General features: G+C 37.9%; 1 protein-coding gene across 1 annotated transcript in view; it reads right to left on the bottom strand.

Annotated features, from left to right (window-relative positions):
- UBAC2 (UBA domain containing 2) overlaps positions 1 to 24,181 on the bottom strand; it is a 326,804-nt gene that overhangs the window by 281,716 nt on the left and 20,907 nt on the right. The window contains exons 2-3 of the mRNA XM_007501351.3: positions 15,851 to 15,978; positions 914 to 1,033 (exon numbers count right to left, since the gene is read on the bottom strand). Coding sequence (XP_007501413.1) covers positions 914 to 1,033; positions 15,851 to 15,978 — 248 coding nt within the window. The remainder of the gene's footprint in view (positions 1 to 913; positions 1,034 to 15,850; positions 15,979 to 24,181) is intronic.

Raw genomic sequence — 24,181 nt, 5'->3', positions numbered from 1 at the left:
AGCAATATATTAAATTTTATATCTCAACCTAGGCAATATTCAATTTTAAAGTAATACATATAATTTTTAATGAACATGAAAAACAATGATTTTAAAATTAAAAATCTGATCTCTAGAGCTTATAACTAGCATGATTATGACTAAGACTTTGCCCCAAGACAATCTGGGAACATGCTTCCTTCTCACAGAGAATCATCCCCAATTTTGTGGCTTTCTGCCAAAATAAAATCACACGGTTCTATTATCCACTTCTCTTCTAAACTCCATGCTGGCTTCACAGGAAGATGATGGGAGTCTTCTGTACATCTACACTTACATTTGACTCTCCTCTGAAACACTATCATCTTAACACTCTATAAATGCAAAATATGATAGTGTAGAAAACACTACTGGATTTAGAATTAGAAAATCTGGATTTTAATTCATTCTATGCGACTTACTGTCATTGTGACCCTAGGCAGGTCACTTCATCTCCATGAGCCTCAGTTTTTGCATTTATAAAATGATTGGATTGGACCAGATCCTCTAAGGTCTCTTCTGACTCTAAAGCTATGAATTTATCAACTAACTTTGTCCCAGCTACAAGAAGCTCTGATGATCTCAAATCAAAAATCATTAAAGCTATTGAACTTTATCACACACAAAAAAAGGATACCACTCCCCTTTCCCTCCCCACCCCTAATCTAAGAAGGTAGAACATGGCTCTGAAAGGGACTTGGAGCAAGCAAGTTCCTCAGTATACGGATGAGAAAATGGAAGCCCAAAGTGGTAAGGCCTGAGCTCACATAGGCAGTATCAGGGCAAAAATTCCAACCCAGATAAAACATTTCCAGTGCAGAGCCATGGATATCCAGGACCTTGTACAAAGATGGCATCTGATAAATGGTGAATTAAATATTCATAACTGACTTACTGCAAATTTCCTGCTGCCATATCTTCTTTCAAATATCCTAAAGTTATATATAAGTAGGCTACTACAAAATGTATCTTTCAAATCGAGGCAAATTATTCTTCCACAAATCAATCTCCAGATCTAAAACAAAAAAGTACAGAAAACAAGTCAGGATATTTCAAGTTCTTTTCTCAGAAAAAATTATTACATAGAACTTACAATGTTTGTTTCATTTGTACTCTGCAATCTATTGGAAAGAAAAGAAATGAAAAAACTCTTAAGGGTTGAGGTTTTTCTGTTATTAAAAAAAATGGCTAAAACAGCATAATTTTTTTTCACAAAACAGACTAAGGGGAAGAAAATGGTTATATAGTTATTTTCGAATTAAAGGCTTGAATGCTATTGACTCTGAGTTCACAAGCACTCATTCCTGACATGAAGAGTACTTTTAACTCTTCAGAACATATTTTTTCTCATCCTCTTCCTCCTCCTCAATAAGACTCTTCTTTATATTACAAAGTTGCTTCATTCTGAGTTTATCATCAATAAAAATTGCAGTCACATGATCACAGATTCAGAATTGGAAGAAACTTGAGGTTATCAAATCTGAGCATATTTTACAGATTAAGAAACTGAAGCTCAGAAAGATTAATTAATTTGTCAAATAGCCACAATTTAATAGGAAGGACAAGCAAATAAATATGTACAAACAAGAAATAAGGCACTAAAATTAAGTGTGTTTAGGAAAGGCTTCCTTTGAAAGATTTTAGTTGGTGCTTGAAGAAAGTCAGGAAATTCAGGAGGTAGAGATGAAGAACTTTCTAGGCATGGAGGACAGCCAGAGAAAATGCCCAATGCTGAGAGATAAGAGTCTCTGGTTTATGGGACAGCAAGGAGGCCAGTGTCACTGGATTAAAGAATACGTAGTAAAGGGAGAAAGATTTAGAAAACTAGAAAGTGGGATGGGGCTAGGTTATGAAAGGGGCTTTTCTATGAGAGATGAGGGATGAGAATTGATTGAGGATGGATATGACATGTGATCAAAGAAAAATCACTTTGATGGCTGAATGGAGGACAGATTGAGTAGGGAGACTAGAGGCAGGCAGACAGATCTACTAATAGGCTTTTGCAATAGTCCAGGAGTGGGGTGAAGAGGAGCAGCTGCACAAGGTAGTGTCAGTATCAGATGAGGAAAGGAGGTATATTTAAGAGATACTACAAAGGTGAAATCCACAGACCTTGCCAATAGATTGGATATGAAAGGTGAAATAGTGAGGAGTCCAGGGTAGTTCCTAGGTTGTAAGCCTGAGATGATGGTGCTTGTCCTCTACAGTATTACAGAAAAGAGGTTAGAAGGAAACCTGATGAGTTCTGTTTTGAATACATTGAGTTTAAGTGGTCTACTGAACATCTAATTCTTAGAGTCTGAAAGGCAGTTGGGAGATATGAGACTGGAGGTCAGCACTAAGTATAGGGCAGGATAAGCAGATTTGAGAATCATCAGCATTGAGATGAGATCACCTAGTGAAGTATTATAGGGGAGAAGAGAAGAGTGCCCATGGCAGAACCTGGAGAGACACCAACAGTTAGAGAGCCTGATCTAAATGAGGATCTAGTCAAGGAGACTGAGATGGAGCAGGCAGATATGTCGGAGGAAAACCAGAAGAGAATGGCACTCCAAAAACCTGGAGAAGAGGGAATAAGAGAAGATGATCAACAGAGTCAAAGGCAGCAGAGAGGTCAAGAATAATGAGGACTGAGAAGAGGCCAATGGATCTGGCAACTAAGAGATCACTGGTAAATATGGAGAAAGCAGTTTGGGTAGAATAATAAGGTTAGAGCCAGATCATCCATAAGAATCTCTTGACAGACTTGGTTGAATATCTTGCTGAAATCTAGTTAAACTGTCTATAAAAGTCTTCTGATGTACATGGATCACATCTCTTTATCTGATTATTTCCATGTCAAGAATAAGAGGTTCAAAAGATATCTAGCAGAACAAAATTAAAAGATGTGAAAAGCAGCATAATATAGTAAAAAGAATCATTTAAAAAAACTCAATTTTTAAATTGAAGAAATCAAGATAGGCAATGAGGAACCTGAACTATCACTTTTTGTAGATAACATGATGATATACCTAGAGAATCCAAGAAAATCAACTAAAAAACTAGCAGAAACAATAACTTTAGCAAAGTTGCAGGGTACAAAATATTTCCAACAAAACCCAGCAGCAAAAGTTAGGAAGAGAAAGACCATTTAAAATTACTCTAGATAAGATAAAATACCTAGGAGTCTACTTGCCAAGACAAATTCAGGGATTATATGAACATAACTACAAAACATTCTTCACACTGTGGGGTCTTTAATAATAATCAAAAGGAGAGGGGAAAGAAAAAAAAAGGTTCTTTCAGTCAAGTGAGCAGAGCAAAGAGAGACAAAAAAAGAGCCTCTCAGCATGGGTCTCAGCCAAATTTATCTCCTAAACATCCTTACATAAAATGAGGACATAACTTAAAAGGATGCTGGGAATGTACCTCAGGTGTTGCAAATTTTCCATCTGCTCAACACAAATTAAACTAGATCTAAATAATTAGAAAAACATTAAATGCTCATGGGTAGGATGAGCTAATATAATAAAAAATGGCAATCCTACCTAAATTAATTTACTTATTCAGTGCTATGCCTATCAAACTACCAGAACATTTTTTTTATAGAATTAGAAAAAATTGTTACAAAGTTCATCTGGAAGAACAAAAGATCAAGAATATCAAAGGAAATAATTTAAAAAATGTGAAGGATGGGGGCCTAGCTTTACCAGATCTCTAACTATGCTATAAAGCAGTAATTATTAAAATTATTGGATACTGGCTTAGAGATAAAAGGGTAGATCAATGGAATAGACTTGGAGTAAATGACAGCAGCAAGATAGTGTTCTATAAAATCATAGATCCCAGCTTTGGAGACAAGAACCCACTATTTGAAAAAAACTACTGGGAAAATTGGAAAACAGTATGGGAAAATTTAGGCTTAGATCAATATCTTATACCCTATACCAAGATTAACTCAGAGTGGGTAAGTGACAAATATAAAGAGAGAAACCATAAACAAATTAAATGAACATAGAATAGTAGTATATGTCAGAGAGAAAGGAAGGAATTTAAGACCAAGCAGGAGATAGAGAACACTACAAAATACAAAACTAATAATTTTGAATATATTAAATTTAAAAGTTTCTGTACAAACAAAACCAATGCAAGCAAAATTAGAAGGGAAGCAACAAATTGGGGAAAAAAATTTATAACAAAAATCTCTGACAAAGATCAAATTTATAAGGAGCTAAGTCAATTGTACAAAAAAATCAAGCCATTCCCCAATTGCCACTTGGTCCAGGGACATGAATAGGCAGTTTTCAGATAAAGAAATCAAAACTATCAATAAGCACATGAAAAAGTATTCCAAATCTCTCATAATTAGAGAAATGCAAATCAAAACACCTAGCAGATTAGCCAATATGACAGTAAAGGTAAATAATAAATGCTGAAAGGGGTGTGGCAAAATCAGGACACTAATGTGTTGCTAGTTGATTTGTGAATCCATCTAGCCATTCTGGAAGGCAATTTGGAATTATGCCAAAAGGGCTTTAAAAAGCTGTCTGACCTTTGATCCAAAAAAATCCAGCTGGATTTGTAACCCAGAGATAAAAGGAAAAATACATGTACAAAAATATTCATAGCTGTGCTCTTTGTGGTAGCAAAAAATTGGAAACTATGGGGATATCCCTTGATTTGGGAATGGCTGAACAAATTGTGCTACATGATGGTGATGGAATACTATTTTGCTATCAGGACTGATGATCTGGAGGCTTTCCATATGAACTGGGAGAACCTCAATGAACTAATGCAGAGTGAAAGGAGCAGAACCAGAACAACATTATACACAGAAAGTAAAACATTGTGGAAAAATCCAATGTAATGGACTTTGCTACTAGTAGCAATACAATAAGACATGGACACTCCTAAAGGATTTATGTAAAAGAATGCTATTCACATGGAGAGAAAGAACTATGGGAGTAGAAATGCAAAAGTAAAACATATATCACTTATCACTGTATATATGGATAAGTGATTTGAGGTTTAAGCCTTAAAAAAAAAATTCCCTCTATAGTAAAAATGAATGACATGGAAATAGGTATCAAGTGACAACATTTGTATAACCCAGTGGAATTGCTTATCGGATCTGGGAAGGGAGAGGTCAAAGGGAAGGGAAAGAAAATGAATCATGCGAACATGGAAAAAGTATTTTAAAATAAAATTTAAAAAAAAACTCAATTCTTAAAATTAAAAAAAGATAACCTAGACCTCAAAAGTCGACTAATCTAAACCTGAAGAAATCTCCCAAATAACATGCCTGCCAAGTGGTTATATGGTCTTCACTCAAAGTTCTATTCAATAAAGAGGAATGTATTATCTACCAAGGCAGCCTGTTCCACTTTCCAAACTACTAAAATACACATATCTTCATACTATGAGCTAGAGTGCTACTATCTTTTCCTGCTGTGTGAGTATGACTTTATGCCAGTGTCGAAATATGTGCTTTCAGGTCACAATACAGCACAAAAAAAAAAAATTTGCTGTAGCACAATAGATATCAACATCAAAAAATTACCTCACAACTTCTATCACATGTGCAGCAGACTAACAAAAGCATTTACCCAAGGCTTAGGTCTAGGAAATGATTGATAAGTCTATAGGCCTAAAGATGCTTAATAAAATGTGAATGCTACTAAGATATACAATATAATCTTCCAGCTTGAAAACAACCATGTCACAGTAATTAGTCAAGGAAAACTGCAAAGTAATATTCTATATAATTTATTTTATTCCATGCTCAAAGTCACAGAAGCTGAAAGCTGAAGTTAAACTTAAATCTCGTCTCACTCTTTCAACTGAACAAATGGCAACTATTTTAAAATTAAAATTAAATCTCAATAATAAAAATATTATATTTTAGGAGATTTATTAGAGATCATTAGAAATAAAGGAAAAAAAGGGATACAAAATACAAGCCACACACCCATGGCTGATCAGCCAGTTCAAAACCCCCACGCTTACCACCACCATCCTTGCCATGAAGCCAAAAGAAGCCAGGACCCTCCACATCACTAGCTAATATCCCCTATCTACAGGAAGTACATAATGTCAGGAAGTCAGTGGGCTCCTGGGAAATGTAATTATTTTTTAGGGCAACAGATTTTCAATTATACATTCCCCCTGATGATGATTGGGAGACAAACCTCCCCAATTGATAATTCAATATAATCAACTTTTAAATTACAGTAATCTGGATATAAAAGGGAAAAGAACAAATCCATGATTGCTAGGCGCAATGACAAAAAGCCAGTCAGGAGACAGTCCCCTTCGGCATAAGAGTATACATACAAAACAATACATTCAACCCCACACAGTTCAAATCACCACATCCCAAAATTCACTCTGGATCTTCTGATGCAGCATGTGGTCTGTAGAGGCATCTTCATGGTGCCTTCTCCAAACAGTTCACTTTCTGGATTCAGAGAAGTAGCATTTCTTAATCTAAAATTACTCCCAAAAAGAATTTAAACTTTGCATTTTAGAATAATAATACATTCCCCCCTGAAGAGGGTGTTGAAAAACATAGGGATCACTTAGGGATGCATGGCTCAGTTGTGAAGTATATGAATCAATTGGCAAGAGAAATCAAAAACCAAAAAAATCCAAATAAAAGAGAAAAGATAACTTCTGGATGAAATATAGACTATCAAAGGCTTATGTGTAAAAATTCTAAGTAAAGGAGTCATAGTTGTTGAAAAATCTAAAAATTATGTCTAAAGACCCCTTAAAATAAATTTGAGATATTTAACGCATTAAATTTTCCAAAAGTTGTTAACCACGTTGACAAAGTCCATCCATCATATATGTGACAATTAACAAAGCCAAAGTGGGGGGGGGGGCCGTTTTTATGGGCTTATACAATGATATTTTGTTCAGTATAGTTATAGGGGAAAAGTAACAGAATATAACTGCAGTTAAAACACAGTAGATTAAAATGATTCAGTGTAACAGAATAGGATTATTCAGCTTAATAAATGAACTTAAAACAACAAAATTAAATCATAAAATAATCAGCAAAATAAAATACAGAGACTTTCATACAACAATGGAGTCTGAAAAGGCTTAAAACATTCACCTCCAGTCTCTTTAAAGTTCTTTTCTCTATACATTCAGGTTCCTTTTGTCAGAGCTCTGGGATCTCCCATATCAAGGGAGAACATGGGTTTGAGGAATCCCAAACTGGATGAATTCTTAGAGACTGCGAAGGCCCAAATGGCAAAGGGTTGTAGGGGAATGAATTTCTCCTCGAATCTCAGGCAAGATAAGTGAAAGGATCAGTTCACTAATGAATGGTAGAAAGAAAAAATATCCTAAAACTAGAAGCTATTTGAAATAGGCAAGGTACTACTCTGTCACAGAGTGCACCATGCTTGCAATTTTACTTCCTGTTTGGAAGAGTAACTTCCTTCCCCTTCCCCACTGAGGTCTCCTGCCATATGGAGGCTAATTATTGCCTAAGGAATGCACACCCCAGTTTTTACCAACTGCCCAGAGAGCAACTCCAAGTTTATGATTTCCAAAGATCCAGTGGCAGCTATCAGCAGTCAAGGCCAAGGTTGGGCTAGGGCCAGACCAGGAGGATGAGCACTTGGGATCAGAAGAGCAGGAGCAAGAGCATAAGCAGGAAATTAAGATTTAGCAGTCAGAGAGAATGGAATGAGGAGCAGTAATGCCAAAGGCAGTATCGAAGAGTCTCTGGCTAAGTCCCTTAAATTGAAACAGCTGGACACATAGGGAGAGTGATCGGGGGAAAAAGTAGGGAAAGAAAACAAACAAACAGGTGGAAGCTGGGCAGCAGCTCCGATACAGAGTTTTTGGAGTTCTCTCAGAGTTCGCAAGGGGGTTGGGGTATGGGGGGTGAAAAGCTGTGGTAGGAGAAATGCGGCTTAAAAATTTTTATCTAGGCTATCTTAAAAAACTGAGAGTTCAACCTCCAACTTCTTCTTGCTATAAATGTAAAAATTAAAATTAATATCAATAATAAAAATATTGTATTTTAAGAGATTTATTAAATGATCATTAGAAATGAAGGAATAAAAGGGAAACAAAATACAAACCATACTCCCATGGCTGATCAGCCAGTTCAAAACCCCCATGCTTACCACCACCATCCTTGACATGAAGCCAAAAGAGGTTGGACCCTCCATGTCACTGCCTAATATACCCTGTCTACCAGAAGTACATATTGACAGGAAGTCAGTAGGCTACCAGGAAATGTAGTTCTTTAGGATAACAGATTTTCAATTATACACTATCATTAGAATTTCACAAAAGCAACGTAGTTCTGTGTACAGACTATCAATTGCTCTATACTCCTCAAATGTTCAAACACTGACAATTAGGCTAATGAAGACTGAAGGGGTCAAGATGGCAGCGTAGAGGCAGCAAACGTTCAAAGCTCTAAAAACCCTTCCTTACCACTTACAAACTAAATGATTCTAGGGGACGAAAAACCAAACCTAACAACAAGACAAAGCAAAGGAACCCTCTTGCTGGACTCAACTTAAAAGGTTCTCCCCCAAAGACAGAATTCAAGAACACTCAGGTTGTAAGGGGAAGAAAGAAGGAAGGTCCCAGGACCCCTCCCCACCTAGAGCTCTAAGCCTCCAGCGGCAACTGGAACCTCTGGGTGGGAAAAGGCACTGGTCTGGAGGGAGTACCTTTTGGGTAAAGCTGTGTGAGGCTCAGAGCATCCAACACAGGCAGTGAGGAAGCAGACAGAGGAGAAATGCAGAGCAGGAGGCATAGTTGCAGCAGCGGAGACACTCCATATTGCCCCCACCCCCCCAAACTCCACCCCACCCCCTAAACTCCCCCAAAGTTTTGGCCTCAGGGCACATCCAGCAACCCAGCCAGACTTAATCTCATCAAAGCCTTCAGAATGCAGGGAAGTTCAAGCTCCAAAACCCCTCCCCCACAGACTGCTCTACTTAATCCCATCAAAGCCTCCAGAGGGCAGAGAAGCTCAAGTTGCAAAAACCCTCCCCCACAGACTGCACTGAGAGAATTACTATAAAACTTCAAGGGTGAAGGCAAAAAGAAAAGCCAAAAATCACCAAAAAAAAAAAAGAGAGAGAGGAACAAGAGCTCAGGCAAATGCAGGGAGTAAAGAAGGGGTAAATATGAGCAAACAACAGAAAAAGAAAAAAGAAATTACAATCAACAGCTTCTATAGAGGCAACGAACAAAGAGCAAATGGAAAAGAGAAGGATGAGGGAACACCAAGCAAAAAAACAGAAACTGTAGTGAATTGGATACAGGCTCTGAAAGAACTCAAAATACAATTCAAAACACAATTAAGAGAGGCTGAAGACAACTGGGAAAAGAAATTAAAAAGCAAGATAAGTCATCCAGAAACATTAAACAATGTCTTGAAACCCAAAACTAATCAGCTTGAAAATGGGGCAAAGGAGACGAAAGATGAGGCAAAGAAAATGAAAGATGAGCCAGAGAAGATGAAAGATGACCTCCAAAGAAAATCAGACCAGAAGGAGAAGGATGACCAAAAAGCCAGGGAAGAAATCCAGTCTTTAAAATCCAAAATACAACTAGAAGCAAGCGACTTCACAAGGTAGCAGGACACTATAAAACAAAATCAAAAGAATAAAAAAATTGAGGAAAATATGAAGCACCTTATTCATAAAACAGAAGATTTAGAAAATCGTTTCAGGAGAAACAACTTAAGAATCATTGGTCTATGAGAAGACAATGACAAAAGAAAAAGCCTGGACATCATACTACAGGAAATTATCCAAGAAAACTACCTCAATATTCTAGAACAAGAGGGAAAAGTGGAGATTGAAAGAATCCACAGATCACACCTGTACTTAATCCCCAACTGAAAACACCCAGGAATGTTATAGCCAAATTCAAGAACTATCAGAAAAGGAAAAAATATTACAAGCTGCTAAGAAGTCATTCAGGAAGCGGGGACGTGCACCATGGAGTAGAGGGAGGGATCACAAACTCTGACCCCCAACCCCCCACTCCTACTTCCAGGCCCCTAGCATCCCCCTGTCCCCATCCCTCACCCCCACTTTCTTCCTGTGGGAGCCACCCCCTCCCTCCCCACCCTCAGCAGACGGCCGAAGGAGAGGAGTCCACGCTACTCTGGGAGACGGAGTGCAGTGGTGGAGTGAGCGCAGCGGGTGGGACATTCTGGTAACTCAGGATCATGGCAACCATAGAAGAATTTGCTCATCAAATTATTGAACAGCAAATGGGAAAGGGGCTGCTTCTCAGATTGATACCTGAGAAGATGGGACTGGATGCTTGGCTTTTTCTAAGGCTCTTAGGATCAAGCTCCTGGGTTGTCTATCTCTACCTGGATCAGAAGGAATATAGTGGTGGGGCTTTGACTTGCCTGGCATGTGCTGCCTCCTGCCTTCCCCTCGGGAGGCCTGACTGCTTCAACATTGTCAAAACCAGTTGTCTTGGGTATAGAGATTAATTTAAGAGAACCTGAACTTTGACAAATATTCACTCAGAACTTGCCACTTTTTGGAGAAGTTCCATGGAGACTGGAACAACCTCCAGGAAGTGATGCAGAGCGAGAGGAGCAGAACCAGGAGAACATTGTACACAGAGACTAATACACTGTGGTATAATCGAACGTAATGGACTTCTCCATTAGTGGCGGTGTAATGTCCCTGAACAACTTGCAGGGATCCAGGAGAAAAAAACACCATTCATAAGCAAAGGATAAACTATGGGAGTGGAAACACCGAGAAAAAGCAACTGCCTGAATACAGAGGTTGAGGGGACATGACAGAGGATAGACTCTAAATGAACTCTAATGCAAATACTATCAACAAAGCAATGGGTTCAAATCAAGAAAACATCTAATGCCCAGTGGACTTACGCGTCGGCTATGGGGGGTGGGGGGGAGGAAAAGAAAATGATCTATGTCTTTAACGAATAATGCTTGGAAATGATCAAATAAAATATATTTAAAAAAAAAAAAGAACTTGCCACTTTTTTGAACTATAAAGTTAATGTTTCTATCCTCCCCAACCTGCAGAAATTAAAGAACAGAAATTGTTTATGGTACACATTTTTTTCCCCATAACACATTTCTATTAACATTTTGATAGGGAGGTAGAGGCAGGATTACAGAATGATAAGAGCTTAGGAAGCTGTGAACTTCCCTCTACAAACTCTTCCAAACGGATCTATAAAATACATCAGAGTTGATTTTGATGGGGGAAATTCCAGAAACTGTCACACTGAATCCTTTATCCACCCTAGCTTAGCCAAGGGAGGCTGTGGACATTGGAAATGGGCATTAGAGCATTAGCACACAGTTCAGAGTGCTCTAGCTCACAGTGGGAAACTGTTCACCAGAGTAAGAGGACGTCCCAGACTCTACCAGGGCTCCATCAGATTTAAAGCCTTTGCTGTCCACTATCTAGTTCTGGGTCACAGATCCTGAATATACTTATTCAGGAGAGTGATATTCCTGGATGGAGAGGCCCTAGGCAGTATATCCAGAAAGGAGGAAGTCCAGAAGCCAGCAGCAGCATTGTGGTTCAGACCTCAGTTGCTAAGAAGGGTCTCCCTTTCAGCATCTAGCCCATCCCAGCAGAGATTTGACCATGTCAGGAATCCCAGTCTAAAGGGGATACTACAGTTTGTCCCCATTGCAGATAATGTTTATTGATGGTTTTAGATATATATACTGTTTATTGTTTTTAGGAAAGGCCCTTCTATTCCTATACAGATAGATCTTTGGGAAAGGAAAGACTTTAAAACCAAGCAAGAGCTAGAAAAAAAATCACAAAATATAAAATCAATAATTTTGATTACATCAAATTAAAAAGGGTTTGTACAAACAAAACTAATACAACCAAGATTAGAAGGGAGGCAACAAATTGGGAAATAATCTTCATAACAAAAACCTCTGACAAAGGTCTAATTACTCAAATTTATAAAGAACTAAACCAATTGTACAAAAAATCAAGCCATTCTTCAACTGATAAATGGGCAAGGGACATGAATAGGCAATTTTCAGTTAAAGAAATCAAAATTATTAATAAGCACATGAAAAAGTGTTCCAAATCTCTTGTAATCAGAGAAATGCAAATCAAAACAACTCTGAGCTATCACCTCACACCTAGCAGATTGGCTAACATAACAGCAATGGAAAGTAATGAATGCTGGAGGGGATGAGGCAAAGTTGGGGCATTAATGCATTGCTGGTGCAGTTGTGAATTGATCCAACCATTCTGGAGGGCAATTTGGAACTATGCCCAAAGGGCACTAAAAGACTGTCTGCCCTTTGACCCAGCCATAGCACTGCTGGGTTTGTACCCCAAAGAGATAACAAGGAAAAAGACTTGTACAAGAATATTCATAGCTGTGCTCTTTGTGGTGGCAAAAAATTGGGAAATGAGGGGATGCCCTTCAATTGGAGAATGGCTGAACAAATTGTGGTATATGTTGGAGAAGGAATACTATTGTGCTCAAAGAAATATTAAAGTGGAGGAATTCCATGGAAACTGGAATGACCTCCAGGAATTGATGCAGAGTAAAAGGACCAGATTCAGGAGAACATTGTACACAGAGACCTATGGTACAACCATGGTACAATCGAATGAAATGGACTTCTCCATTAGTAGCAATGCAGTGATCCTGAACAACTCGGAGGGATCTACGAGGAAAAAACACTATCCACATTCAGAGGAAAAACTGTGGGAGTAGAAACACAGACGAAAAAATAACTGCTTGAATACATGAGTCAAGGGGATATGGTTGGGGATGTAGACTCTAAAGGAACAGCCTAATGCAAACACCAACAATATGGAAATGGGTTTTGATCAAGAACACATGTAATAATACCCAGTGAAATTGTACATCAGCTTTGGGAGGGTTTGGGGCAGGGGAGGGAAGAAAATAATATGATTCTTGTAACCAAGGAATAATGTTCTAAATTGACTAAATAAAATAATTCAAAACTGTAAAAAAAAGAAAGACTGAAGGCTTTTATTTTTACTAAATGAAAGCAGCCTCATTTTACAAATCTTTTTTATAAGGAAATACAGAACTAAATTATTATTAATTGACCTCATGTCTACCTAATCTCATCTAACATTACACTCCAATATGATCTCTGTAAGGCTTGTATGCAGTCCCACATTCTCATGTTAGTGTTCATGCTATTCTACTGAAACAGAATGTACTTCCATACACTATTAATTCCACAACTTTAGGATGTGGAATAAGCCTTTGCTTTTTCAAAAGCTGGTTATCCACATAAACACCTATGGGGATGAGCCAATCATTGCTAAAAGTAATGGGACCCTTTATTTGGAATATAGGAATATAGGAATAAAGGAATGCGACCTGACTTAACTAGAAGATATCCAAGGGAGCATGGAAGTGAAGAAGTAGAGACAACAAGGGAATAGTAGTACTAGGGCAGCCCACCAATCCCCCAAAACACACCAGGACTGACACCTTCAAAAATAAACCAGAGTGGAACCATTCCACTTCTATACGCTAAGACGTGGACTAATTATCTCCATTGGAAGACGGGAAAGAAGAGGATAGGAATATAACAAGGGATACTGCTATGAAGTTTTAAGCAGAGTGGCCTTCAAGCCACAACAGGAGGGTGCCAAATACACTAGAACTTAGAGCCCTGTTATTTTTTTAAATGGATATTTATATAAATATATATTTATTTCTCTAGGACTCCTGGAATCATATTCACAACATCCATCAGTGCAGCACAGAAAAAGGACAGCTCAGAGATCAGGGCAGCTCAAGTGATTATGGGAAGGAATAGAATCCCACTTGGGCTTATGTAATTAGTTTGCCTACCATAAGGTCACATAGGCAAGGAGAAGCCAATTAGTCAGGAAACTGAAGTTTCTTGACATAGACAATGTAGATAGAGAAGAATCCAGAAAAAGAGAAGAGCAAGGAGAAACAGCACCAAGCAGAAGGAGAGGCATGGCGGGGCACTAATGATTTGTGAAGTAAAAATGACTATTCCTGGGAGATCAAAGGTTTTTCCTGACTAAATAATACACCCACAGTAATCATCATCTTATTTTCTACAATATTATTTAGGTTATAATGCCTTACAAAAAAAATTACAAATTCAGTTATATAGTCTTCTTGGCAGTCAGAACTGACAGTCCTCAAGAAGCTATCCCTTCTTTTGTATTCATAGTAACACCTAATGGGGACAGCTAAAGAGCAACTGAAGAAATTTCAAGTACTTGAATGTAGAAGGAGGGCAGCATATTTCTGACAAAAGTACTGAACTAAAAACATCTTAAGAAAAATTACCAGTAGGCCTAGCAAGGAAAGGACTGAAGGCCATATGTCACACATTGCCCTCATACTTCTACTCATAGATAGGAACTTCATCAGCTTGACATTTTTACATCTAAGAAACGAAATCATCTCTGCTAAAGTTATATAGTTCCATATTCTTTCCAGTCCTGACAGTATCAAATGTTTGCAAAGTGCTTTAATTCAGGGCCTGCAATATAGTAGATACTTAAGAAAGGCTTGTTCCTTTTCCCTTTCCTTCTAATTATAAAACATCAAGTTAATAACATTTTTCCATTTCATTTAAAGTTATAGACTCAAAGAGTTACATAAGACTTCAGAGGCAATTCTTTCCACTTTTGGGTGGGTTTAATTTCACTCTTTGGAACTTCTATTCAGTACACAGGGTCTAAGAGTCCATCTGATCTTTATTTTTTTTTTAAACCTTTACCTTCCACCTTAAAATCAATACTATATATTGATTCTAAGGCAGAAGAGTGGTAAGGGCTAGGTCCATGATGGCAAACCTATGACACGCATTTCAGGACTGACACATGTAGCCATTTTCGATGACACATGGCTGCATGCAGGCTCAGTGTGCCCTGGGGCCTGGGAGCCATGCCCCAGCCCAGGGGAAGGGGGTGGTAAGGGCTGCTCCAGGCAGGTGGGGCACATGGGGCTCCAACAGGGGTGGGGAGAAGAAGCACTTGTGAGGAAGGAATAGGCACAGGCAAGCAGGCTGGTGAGCAGCAGCTGCTGCTCTCACAGCTCCCCCTAGGCAGGCAGAAGACTGGGCAGGGCTCCGGCCCACATGCAACAGAGGAGTGCTTGGAACCCATTACCAGACACTTTTAGGACTCTGAAAAATATAGCAATGGCTTTTACTCACGATTTTTTCCTCTATGTACTTTTGTGAGACTTTATTCTCAGTGTTAAATAATATCAAAACCAACAAAAGAAATAGATTGACAGATGAAGTTAATAGCGTTTGCTTGAACTTGAAGTGTACAAAATACCAATCTTCAATCAAAGATTTAGCCATTGAAATTCAGCAACAAAAAAGTCACTAATAGGCAGGTTAAAGAATTCCCCCTCCCCCTCATTTATCTTAGTTCACAGCACCCCACACAAGTTAAATAATATCAAGACCAAGAAAAGAAACCGACTGACAAATGAACAAATAAGCCACTAAGCAGGTAATTAGGTAACTAATTAGTTTTTGGTTTATTAAAAACAGTTATATATTACAATTATACATTTTTATTATTTAAACTATAAATATCACAAAGTTATTGGGGGTTTTTTCTTGAGAGTGGGCTCTCAATCCACTGAGCTACCCAGCTGTCCCTGAGTCCACCTGATCTAAATTGTACCTGAACAAAAGTTCCTCCATAACATCCTCTAAGTGCTCATCTAACCTTCTTAAGCACTGGTTCTGAATTCAGAGGAAACAAATTCAGAAAAACAAACAATTGTCTTCTCACCCTTCCCTTTCCCAGAGGTCTTATGCAAATGATCAACTACTCACCTGCAGGTCATTCTTTACAGCTTGTAGATTATACACAAAGAACTTCTGATAATGTTGAAAGAGCAGTGCCAATAAAATGGAAAGGGTGCTGGGTACTAACAAAAGGCTCTTTGACAAAGGTGCTTTATCTTTTAAAGAGAAGAAAAAAAAACAGTATTTTAGCATTTTTTCCATAGATAAAATATTACCAAGATTAAAAGACAAAAACCAGAGCACAGAATTTCTCCCAGCTATCATTAAAACTAATAAAGTTTCATTTTCTAATAAAACACAATTTTAAAGCTTCCCCAATATGCCTGTGGAGGATTATTATCAATAAACATTAGGATGTGGATGCCTTATTAATCATTGCCTTTCATATGTACTCAACATATATGGACAACTTCAACACAACCCTTTTGCAAAAGATCAACCTACAGAAAACTAAAGAGCGTGACATTTAGGTGACCCAGTGGATAATATGTCACTTAGCCTGGTTTGCCTAGCCCTTGACCTTCTGTCTTAAAGTTGTTACTTAGGCAAAAATTAAGGGTTTTCAAAAATAAACATAAACTAGTCACCATTCACTCTGGTGACCAGCTTGTTTAGGCTTTTTTCCCAGGGCCATAGCACGAGTCAATTTTGCTATAGGATGCTGGTACCTACTAATGTTGACATTGTAATGCAATTGCACCAAGTAAGACTCCCATTCCATTTAACTAGTTATAAATAAGTTACTTTTGTCTACACTTTGAGTGCTGCTGAACTGCTGAGTAACATACATTTGGTACCTTTCTTGTCTCAAGTGTGAATGTTTTGTACTCTTTGTCTAAAAGTCTTCTATATTCTCCTAAAAAAACCGCAACTTTTAATTTCTGTTTTAGAAAAGAATATACTAAGTATAGATTCCAAGGCAGAAGAGTGATAAGGGCAAGGTGTAATGGGGATTAAGTGATTGGCCCATGGTCACACAGTTAGGAAGTATCTGAGATCAAATTTAAACCCGGGACCTCCTTTCTCCAGGCCTAGCTCTCTGTCTACTGAGTCACCTAGGTTCCCCCTAGATTCTCCTTCTGGTAACTGAGTCAATTTTATTCCCCCTTTAAAAACTGATTCAAAACAAAACGGGCTGCTAATCTCTACTAAGTAGAGCAATGATCTCTTGTGTCAAACTTTAGGATGGACATGAGGATATTGATATTTTTACTTGAATCTTAATCACTCTCCTTTTAAAATACTTGGATGCTACTTATTGGATCCTTCTTTTGTATGTATAGATGAGCTTCATCTACAGTAGAATACTCGATTCAGAGACTAACAGATTCAAAGAGTTCTTGCAATTTACTGCAATGCCTGCTTTGTTCTTTTTAATCAGACCTGTTCATCTTGTTTGCATGTCACTGTCTAATTGTGACAGCCAGGTGTGTCAATCTAGATCAAAACAATCTCCATGGACCTCCAGGAAATGATGCAGAGTGAGAGGAGCTGAACCAGGAGAACATTATACACAGAGACTGTGGTACAATCGAAGGTAATGGACTTCTCTACTAGCAGCAATGCAATGATACAGGACAATTCTGAGAGACTTATGAGAAAAACCACTATTCACATCCAGAGGAAGAACTGTAGGAGTAGAAACCCAGAAGAAAAACAACTGCTTGATTGCATGGTTCGATGGGGATATGATTAGGGTGATCATTTCACCCTAGTGAAAATATTAATAATATGGAAATCAGTCTGGATCAATGATACATGTAAAATCCAATGGAACTGCTTGATGGCTACAGGAAGGGAGTGGGAGGGAAGGGAAAGAACATGAATCATGTAACCATGGAAAAATATTCTAAATTAATTAAATAAATAAACTTTGAAAAAATCCCCTAGGAAGCTAAGTTGACAGGACTTATAAATTTTAAAATCTTCAATCCTTTTTTCCCCATTTCTTCCCATACTGAAAAAAGAACGACTTTTCAAGTTCTTAATCTTTTTTTTCCAAAAGACTCCCTGTCCATGCTTTGACTTTTTCTCCTTCAAGACTGATTCCTAAGCAAACTATTACACAAAAACATACTGTTTTTAGACTTCTGGACTAATTTTATTTTCTATCATCTGTTTCCCTTAATTCAGTTTTTCTTTCTTTTTTTTTTACTACTTGCCTTCTGTCTAGGAAAGGGTTGGAAATTGGGGTTAATGGGCTTACCTAGGGTCACACAGCCAGGAAATGTCCCAGGCCACATTTGAACCACATATCTCCAGGTCTGACCTTCTATCCATTGAGCCACCTAGTTGCCCCTCTTCTTTACTTTTAATGCTTTCCTCTTTCTTGATGGCATGCCATGTATACATTTTGCTCTAAAGTATAAATTTTGCTCTAAAGTATAAATTTGCTATAAAGTATAAAATAAAATAAATAAAAGACAGGAGAATGGCAAGAGTTAAGCAATCGGGGTTAAATGATTTGCTCAGGAACACACATCTAGGAAGTATCTAAGGCCACATTAGAACCCAGGTCCACTTGGCGCTCTATCCACTATGCTACCTAGTTGCCTCAATGATACTTATTTAAATGAATTCTCAGATAAAAATTGCTAATGTGAATGTAACTGAAATGGTCATCTTTCCTTAGAAATAACTGCTTCAAATATTAAATATTTTAAATATTCAAACATGCATTATAGTGCCTGTAGGATTAAAATATAGTATTTGGAACCTGCATGGTTTTGCTATATTTAGTGTATAACTCTACTTAAGATAATTTCCTGGTATATTAAAAAAAAAAAGAATAACCTTTTTTACTTGTCATGCTCCCTCACCAGCTTGGCCACTTTTTTGCTACTACCTAGAATCCTTCATCTCATGTTCAACCCTTGTTAACTCCCCAAATTCAAATAAGCTAGATAACCACTTGTTGGGCATACTGGGCATAATATTCCTGTATAGGTACTGGTTGAAAGTGATGCCTTTTAAGTTACATCTCATTCAGATTCTGGGATTCTGCTGCACTAAGTTATGAAACCAAGTCCTTTGTAAATACATATTCCCTACCTTCAGCTGGGTTTTCAGTGTTGCTTGACCATCCTTTCATTTAATTTTTTTTTCTTAAACATTCCCCTCAGTAGCCATTTCTTTCTATTTCTGTCACTTATAATCCCATCTCTTACATCATTAAAATCAAAGCCATCATCCATCTCCTTTGTATGTTTTTTTTAAATTGTATTTTCCTCCCATTTTCTCTTCTCTCTCCCTTCCTCTATCATAGAAAAAAATAACTCCATGTCAAATCATGTGCCCTTTGTGCCTTCTTTAACCTTGTTCCAATGGTTTTGTATTCTCCAATTGTCAATCTTTCCCTTGTAATGGGAATCTGCTACAAGAGCAGGCCTATCAATGATAACCCAGAACTTTCAACTTTGGACACTTATTTTTAAGATACTAGAGAAACTGGCCAAATAATAATAATAATAATAATAATAATAATAATAATAATAATGTAATTCTATGGTCAGTTTTCTAGTATGTATTCCTTCACAAATCAGATTCCATTTAGGTATATTTCTTAAACTTCTGCATTTATTGATTTATTTAATATTTAAATATTGAAGTTCCTTGTAATAGGAAATCCTATGTAAATAGTGAGAGTATCTAATATGAGAAATAGAATATTTGCATCACTAGAATGCTAGTACCCAGTTGATAAATGTTCATATTTTTCTTTTTGCATTTAAACAGACCTAGACTTCTGGGGTTATTATTAAATCCTTATGCCCTGAAAGTTCATATAATAGTTTGCTAGTGTACTTCAAAATCCCAAGTCACTTAGAATAACTCCTTTCTTGGGAGTTTTAATCATCTCTGGGCTTCTACTGACCTTGTTTTACAATATTTCTAAGTGAGTTTACTTGTCCTGTCAGGTGAATATGCAGTTCCATTTGGACTGCCCTTGAAAGAGCAAAGATCCACTTTTGGGTGCCGTTTAGAATAAAAATCCAAAGAAAATCTGCTGGTAGCTTTACAGAGATTGCCTATGATAAAGGCATCCCTAAAGAAATCCTGGTATACCTTACAGAAAGAGACATTTAGAAATTTTATCCAGATCCCAGTTGGATGATTTTATATACTATGAAAATGACAGTACTCATTTGTTGTCATTGGCTCTTTGGCAGTAAAACTGTTCTTACAAAAATAAAACAAAATTGGTTTTTAATATTTAAAAAAAACTCTTGGAAGAGTTTCACCCACAATAGTTAAAGTTTCTCAAGGAGAGTGAGGAAGGTGACTTCCAGTCCACTCACATCCATAATCACTAGGTGGAGAGAGAATGCCATCAGTTCTGATATTGGGATGGAGATGTAACTTTCCTGAGACAAGAAGCTTCATTATCTTTTTCTTTAGAAGTCATTCAATGAATGAACACAACTCTGTGAGTGTGGGTCCAAAATCGAGAAGGAGCTTCTAAAGGAACAAGGAAAAGGAGAAATATCTCAGTCCCTGAGACTGAAATTATTTTGTAGGAACCAAGTCAAGTCTGGTTAGTTTCTCTCCTGAGAATGTAGGGATGACTCCTGGTCAACCCCAGGACCTAAATCCAATGTGGAGAGAGTATCATGTCATCTGGAAAACTCTGAAGGAACCACATTTCCTTCTAAGACAAGAAGCCAATTTTTTTTTCCTTCTTTGCTTTGGGAATCAGTTAAGGCCACAGTTGAATCTTCAAAACTCTGAGGGAAATTGTGGAGTTTTGCCTGTACATTCGGTACTATATAAGATCCTTTTGAGACCCTTTCTTATATAGCACTGTGAAAGGCCTCCCCCTAAACTATAGACGACTGTTCTGGAGTGAGGACATAGATGTTATGTTCAAAATTCACCCTTGCTCATCTGCCAAGAAAGGCAAATTTTTCAAATAGGGGAGAGAGTATAATGAGAGTCTGGTGCCTGCCCAGATTTCATAAGCTTACTCAGGAGATGCAAAATTTATACATGAAATGCATGAAGGAGAAGGCTTCCAGGAAAATCATGGTGATGCCCTTTGGGACAAGGGAAGCATGTAGATATACCAGTTGGCTAACCATGTAGTTGGGAGGGAATTTTTCTGACTAGCTATTTGGTCAGTAAATCTAGGGATACTTAATAACTCTTTTGCTCTCAGCACCTGCCGCAAAGATTGGAGCTTCCAACCCTTGAGGTCAACAGGTCAAGTCACAGGAATGCAAGACAGGTGTTATAGCCGCTAGCCCAACATTAATGTCCAAAGTAGCAGGGAACCATCTTTGAGAATAATCTCCTAAACCAGTGATGGCAAACCTTTTAAGGATGGCGTGCCAGGCCCCATTCCCAACCTAACCCCCAAGACCAAGTGCCACATCCCTCCCTCCAGAGTGCTCACACAGGGAAGGGAGAAAGTGCACTCACTGGGCTGTGTGGACAAGAGAGATTGGGAAGGCATGCAGCAAGACAAGAAGCTGGAGACTGATCAGTTGTCAATCAAAGGAAAATTCCATTTGGAATGTGACCAGGAAACAGTTGAAGGCAAGAGCCAACTGCTGACTGATTTTCTGGGACTTGGCTGAGGGTTTTTTAGCTGATGGTGGTGACTTTGAAGGAAGAAGCTGGGTTTATCTCTAGGACTTGGGATAATCAAGTTGGAGGTGGCCTGGCTGATTTGAAGGCAGAAAAAGAAGGACAATAGTCCATATATCTCTCTCTGACTAGCTCTTTTTCATGGTAGTGACTGAATTGCCATTTCTCTCAATATCTTCTAACCTAAGACTCACTGTAAATAATAGGAAAAGCTCCAACCCTCTTACCTTTATCCTCTTTCCTGTTTTCCCCAATAAACCCTTACTTGAGATAAAGAAGAGAAAGGAGTATTTCCTCTGAAACCTCATAACTCACCATGATTGACTTAGAAGGAGGTTGAAGAAGGGGGAAGGGGAAAGTGAAGGGAAGAAGAGGGGAGGAAGGGAGATTAGAAGAGGAAGGAAGGGAGATATAAAAGGGAGGAGGGTAAGCAAAAGAAAAAATAGCTGCCTTATCTATTAGTTATCTAGTATCTATCAAATATACCCTCCAATATCATCTATTACAGCTGCTGAGCAGGTGAAGTAAAAAAATGTCATCAGGCATAGTGGAAAGGGGGAAAGGAGCAGCTCCGCTTGGGTCTCTCTGCCTTTATAGTAATGAACTGGGGGTGGGGGTGGCTATGTGCCCACAGAGAGAACTCAGGGTGCCATCTTTGGAACCCATGCCATAGGTTCACCATTAATGTCCTAATCCCATGCCAGTAAAAGTTGAATAGAAGGGCCATCCAATAACAATGCTACCTTTAGGATAGACACTCAGTAGGACCACTGTTATTGAGTAACTGAGGTAAGTTTGGGCCTACTCACCCAGAGCCTGAGTTGACAGAGGAGAGAATATTTTCAGAGATTTAGCTAGAAATGTTCGTATATTTGTTTTTGCTATATTTTTGTAGTAAATATCCCTAACTAGATGTTATGTATTAAAATGGAAATGGAGCTTGGCCCCTAACAATAAGAGCAACATTGGCTGGTAGGAGCTCACATGCTATAGAGGTGGAAGAGACATCCTACAAAAACCTCAGGGTACCACAGAACCCAGCAGGTAAAGCAGCATACCTGATTCTGAAGGAAGGAGGGAGGGAGGGAAGGAGGGAAGGAGGTCATAGAGTATATAGGAGACCCTTTTCCACTGGCTCCTTCCCCCATGGCCTACAAATAGACTTGTCTTTTCATCCTAAAACAAATCAGTCACAGTAGTTATAACCACATGTTAAGTACTACTGCCAAACTGAATTGCTCACTTAAAAAAAAAAAAGTATTCCACATTCTACTTCTCTACCTTTGCTATACCTAGAGTGCTCTCCCCTACAGTACCATCTTTTGAAATCCTATCTATATTATAACTTCTAGGTTGTATCACTTTTTCCATGTAGCCCTCCCTGAACCCCCCATCTAAAAGTAATCTCACCTCCACTCTGTATCTCTTAGGGATTTAACATTTTCCATCTGCTGCATGGTGCCCCAACTCCTCCCGGTACTGTAAGTTTCCTGAGAACAAGGAACATGTCTGTACTTTACAGAATCACATTCTCAGTCAAAAAGTACCCCACAGGCCACTTTGCCATAAATACTCATTCATTTGTAACAGAGTAAAGAGTTCCATGATGGATCAGGAGAATGTGGGCTTTACATAGCACCAAAGGTGGGCAATCTTGGAAAAGACATTTAACCTTGAGGGATACCAGCTTCCTCATCTGTAAAATATAAGGTTGACTTCTATCAATGTTTCTCAACTCTGGAAGCAGGCCCCAAGCAGTCTAAAGAGGGTATCTTCCCTAGCTGTGGTATTGCCTGGCTAAAATAATCACATGATCAAAATGTTTGCTTCTAACGGTCTAGAATCAAACACTAAATAAAAACACCCAGGGCATTCAATTGTTGGACTAGATTGGAAGATTGTTGCTACTATTGTTTTACTATAAATTTATCTTGTGGTAACATCCATTATGTAGAAATTGAGAGTTTGAAGAGATAAGTAAAAGGTAAATAATCAAGACTGGTGAATAAAATAAATTCTCACTAACCTAGTTCAAAACCAAATTCCTAATACAGGAAAAATACAAATAAGATATCTCTAATTTGTATTTATAACTAATATATCTGATATAGTTTATTCAATGTTAACAAAAATTTTTTAATTCTCTAGTTCCACCAAAATTACAAATAAGGGGGCAGCTGGGTAGTTCAGTGGATTGAGAGCCAAGCCTAGAGATGGGAGGTCCTAGGTTCGAATCCGGCCTCAGACACTTCCTGGCTGTGTGACCCTGGGCAAGTCACTTGACCCCCATTGCCTAGCCCTTACCACTCTTCTGCCTTGGAGCCAATACACAGTATTGACTCCAAGACGGAAGGTAAGGGTTTTAAAAAAAAAATTACAAATAAAATCAGTCCCTTTAAAAATATAACTCTTAAAAAATGCTGAGTGAAAATGTTATGAATTGAAAGAACTTCCCAAAATTCATATTTATCTAAATTAAATAGAAATTGCAAACTGTAGTAAAGCATCTTTCAACTGTGACATCTGGGTCTCAGTTTCCTAATCAATAAAATGAAGTAGAACAAAGTGATCCCTAAAGTTCCTCCCAATATTGTTCCCTGATTATTGTGATACTTAAAATACTTTCCACTTCTCCAAATAAGTTGTTTGTAGTATTATCATATTCAGAATATTTTTAAATCTTACTTTTAGATCAAAATGGACCTGTTATGTTGATAGCATTAGAAATACATATTTTTTAAATCATGTAAAAAGATTTTATTATAGGTATTA

This window comes from Monodelphis domestica, chromosome 8, assembly GCF_027887165.1.
Source record: "Monodelphis domestica isolate mMonDom1 chromosome 8, mMonDom1.pri, whole genome shotgun sequence".
In the NCBI taxonomy this organism is placed as follows: domain Eukaryota; kingdom Metazoa; phylum Chordata; class Mammalia; order Didelphimorphia; family Didelphidae; genus Monodelphis; species Monodelphis domestica.
Note: the sequence above shows the minus strand (reverse complement) of the source record. Positions and strands in the feature narration are given on the sequence as shown.